At 31.6% G+C, this 2,935-nt stretch overlaps 1 protein-coding gene across 2 annotated transcripts in view; it reads right to left on the reverse strand.

The window, feature by feature from the left end:
• Positions 1,904-2,935, reverse strand: part of LOC107612049 (calcium uptake protein, mitochondrial-like) — a 5,413-nt gene continuing 4,381 nt past the window's right edge. Inside the window, exon 8 of one of the 2 annotated variants that reach the window (XM_021110067.1) lies at positions 1,904-2,245. In XM_021110067.1, the coding sequence (XP_020965726.1) occupies positions 2,030-2,245 (216 nt within the window). In that variant the 3' untranslated portion in view covers positions 1,904-2,029. The remainder of the gene's footprint in view (positions 2,246-2,935) is intronic. The other variant, XM_016313882.2, reaches the window with a different exon arrangement.

Consider the following 2,935-nt stretch of genomic DNA (forward strand, 5'->3'; position numbering starts at 1 on the left):
GACGAGGCAGATCTGGGAGCAGCGTGGAAGTCAGCTGCTGTTGGCGGAGGTGATAATGTTCGTGCTGAGCTTGATGGAGTGGAGGGCAGGGAGGAGTGTGAAGTCCTTGATGTATCTTACGAGCAGAATCAAGCCGGAAAGGAGATTGGCGAAGGTGTGAAAAATTGTTTGAATAGCACAGCGGAGGAAAACATTCCACCAAGTGTAGTTAATGAGATCCACGCTAGTTTAGACGGGAGTGGTAAGCAGCATGTTGGCATATGTCTTATGAGGGGTGATGCAGTGCAGGATTCACATTTAGAGGATGAGAATACAGTGGTGCAGGAAACTGGGTTGGATGATGAAGGGGTTATAAGGAACTTGGAAGATTCGGGAGACTCAGAGCAGGATGCAAACGGTGAAACTAATCAAGATGAGCACGGAGAAAGTTTGGATAAAGATATAGCTGAAAATAGGGCTGTTTAGGATCTGGCTGTCGAATTAGGAGCTGTTTTATATAACGAGGATGAGGACATTATAGCTATTCTCTAAGCTCAAAATGAAGTATTGGCACAAAAAAGAAGGCAAGCAAAACCGAAAGAGAAAGCAAGAAGGAGCCGCCCAAAAATCGAAATAAGGTGTGTAATAAAGTTTTTAAATGATTTTAGTACGTGGAATATGCGGGGTTTAGGGGTGTTGGAAAGTGGAAAATGGTAAAAAAATTTAAATGTAAGAATAATATGAATATGTTAGGATTAATAGAGACAAAGAAGGAGGTACTAAGTTTGATGTAGTGCAATTTTGGAGTAATGATGCGGTGGGTTTAGAATTTATGGGATCGGAAGGTGTGCTTCTGGATGTTTATTAATAATGTAGGATGATATGATGTTTAGGTTGAGTAATTGTTACAAAGGAGAGAGATTGTTGTGTATAGAAGAAGAATTGACAAACAATAATTTTTATTTGTTCAGTTTGCTTGGTGTATGTGCGCATACAAGGGAAGAGAAGCTTGCTGTGTGGGAATAATTGAGCTTTTTTATCGGGAATATGTCGAGTTCCTCTTTACTACATGGGTGTCTTCAATGAGGTTGTGCAGTTGGAAGAAAGGAAATGCGCTAGTGTGTCAGCATTATGAAACTGGTAGATATAGAGCTGAATGACCGTAAGTTTACGTGGTTCAGAGGTCAATCGTGCAGTTGAATTGATAGAATGTTAGTGAGTTTGGTTTCATTGTTATCATTTGGAGCACTTGGTTGAAAAAAATGATAGAATCTTCAGGAATTAAGAATCAGATATTGCAGAGGTAGTCAATAAGTCGATTAAGAGTTACAAAAAGTGGAGTGATATTTGATCTTTTATATTGTTGATGACTTTTGCTAAAGATAATTAGAAATTAGTTTATTTTATCTATTTAGTATTTTTTTCGTTGATACTCCACTTTATTGTGTTGAACTTGTTGTTTTAAAAAAATATATATATGTGCTGAAAAGTTTGAAAAGCCAAAAAAGGTAGAAGAAATTATGAAAAAATTATGCAAGAGGTACATCCACAAACTTCTTACCGCGAAGGCGCCAATCCTTAGGAATAGTATATTATTTACAAGGTTTTAGAAAGTATTTTACTTACAATTTTTTTTTTTTACCAAAGATAGAAAGATTCGAATTCGCAACCTCTTAGAAGAGTATGGAAAAATTATGATATTTAAGTTATTACTCATTGGCTATTTTAGTTACAAGTTGTATTGCAAATTACCACCTATGACATTTATAAATAAATGGTAGTTATATATTTAAAAGGAGTGTTTTATGAAATGAAAACATGTTTTGAAAATTGAGAAGTGTTTTTTTATTTTATAAATGTTAGTGAGTTAGAGAAATAAAAAATATAATAATATTATTTATATAAGTGAATGATCTTAAGACTAATTTAAAATGGGTATTATATTTACATATGACAAACCAAATACATGAATATCACAATATTATTCTTGAAACAGAAATATAGAAACCAAACAAATTTCTATTTCTACTATCTCAGAAATAGTATGAACCTAAGAAAACAAGCGCGAGTATGGGAAGCTATGCTTACAGTTCCAACAGCAAGACAAGAAACGCAAGATCCCTGTCTCCATAGGTTGAGCGATATCATTTTCTTTGTTGTGTAGCACTCTTACAAACTCATCTGAACTTAAGTGTCCATCCCCATTTGTGTCAAACAAATGGTAAACAATCTTAACCACGTTATCAGAAAGTGATAATCCACAAACCTGAAATTGGAAATCAATCAGTCAAACAAATTACAGAATTAAAATTATTTTTTATTAAATTGCCAACAATAAAATTTAAATTCAAAATTTGTTTTATGTAATTTTCGTGTAAAAAACTTTTATGCTGATATTTTATTAGGCCTGATCATGTAATGTAAATATAAGTAATTTTCTTTTTTTTTTTAAGAAGAATGTTAGAGATCATCAAAGTTTATTTTTTTTTGCCATTAACGTTTAAAAGTATAGTTTAAAGTATATTGTTGGATTACTAAATTAAAAAAATTAGATTGATGGTTAAAATTTAAAAATAATGATAAAAAATAATAAATTATGATGATCCTCTAACATTTCTAGCATAAAAAAAATCTAAAGATGGATTGGCCTCTGTTTTGATTTTTAATAGCTTTTTTGTTTTTTGAATTTTATAAAAAAAATAATAAAAGAATGAAATAAAATTTATTATCTTCATTTTTGAAACTTTTATTTAAAAAATACTAAATTAAGAAAATAAAAAATAAAACCAGTTAGACCATAACTTTAAGACTTTCATTTTCACCAAAATCAAAATTTTGCCACCATGGTGTGGTCACAGAATTGATTAGCATGATATATCAACAACTCAATTAAAGTGTTATTATTGACAATTAAAAATAACAAAAGACATTGTTTGGTCTATTCCAACACATGTGA

The sequence above is a fragment of the Arachis ipaensis genome, chromosome B08, assembly GCF_000816755.2.
Source record: "Arachis ipaensis cultivar K30076 chromosome B08, Araip1.1, whole genome shotgun sequence".
Lineage (NCBI taxonomy): Eukaryota > Viridiplantae > Streptophyta > Magnoliopsida > Fabales > Fabaceae > Arachis > Arachis ipaensis.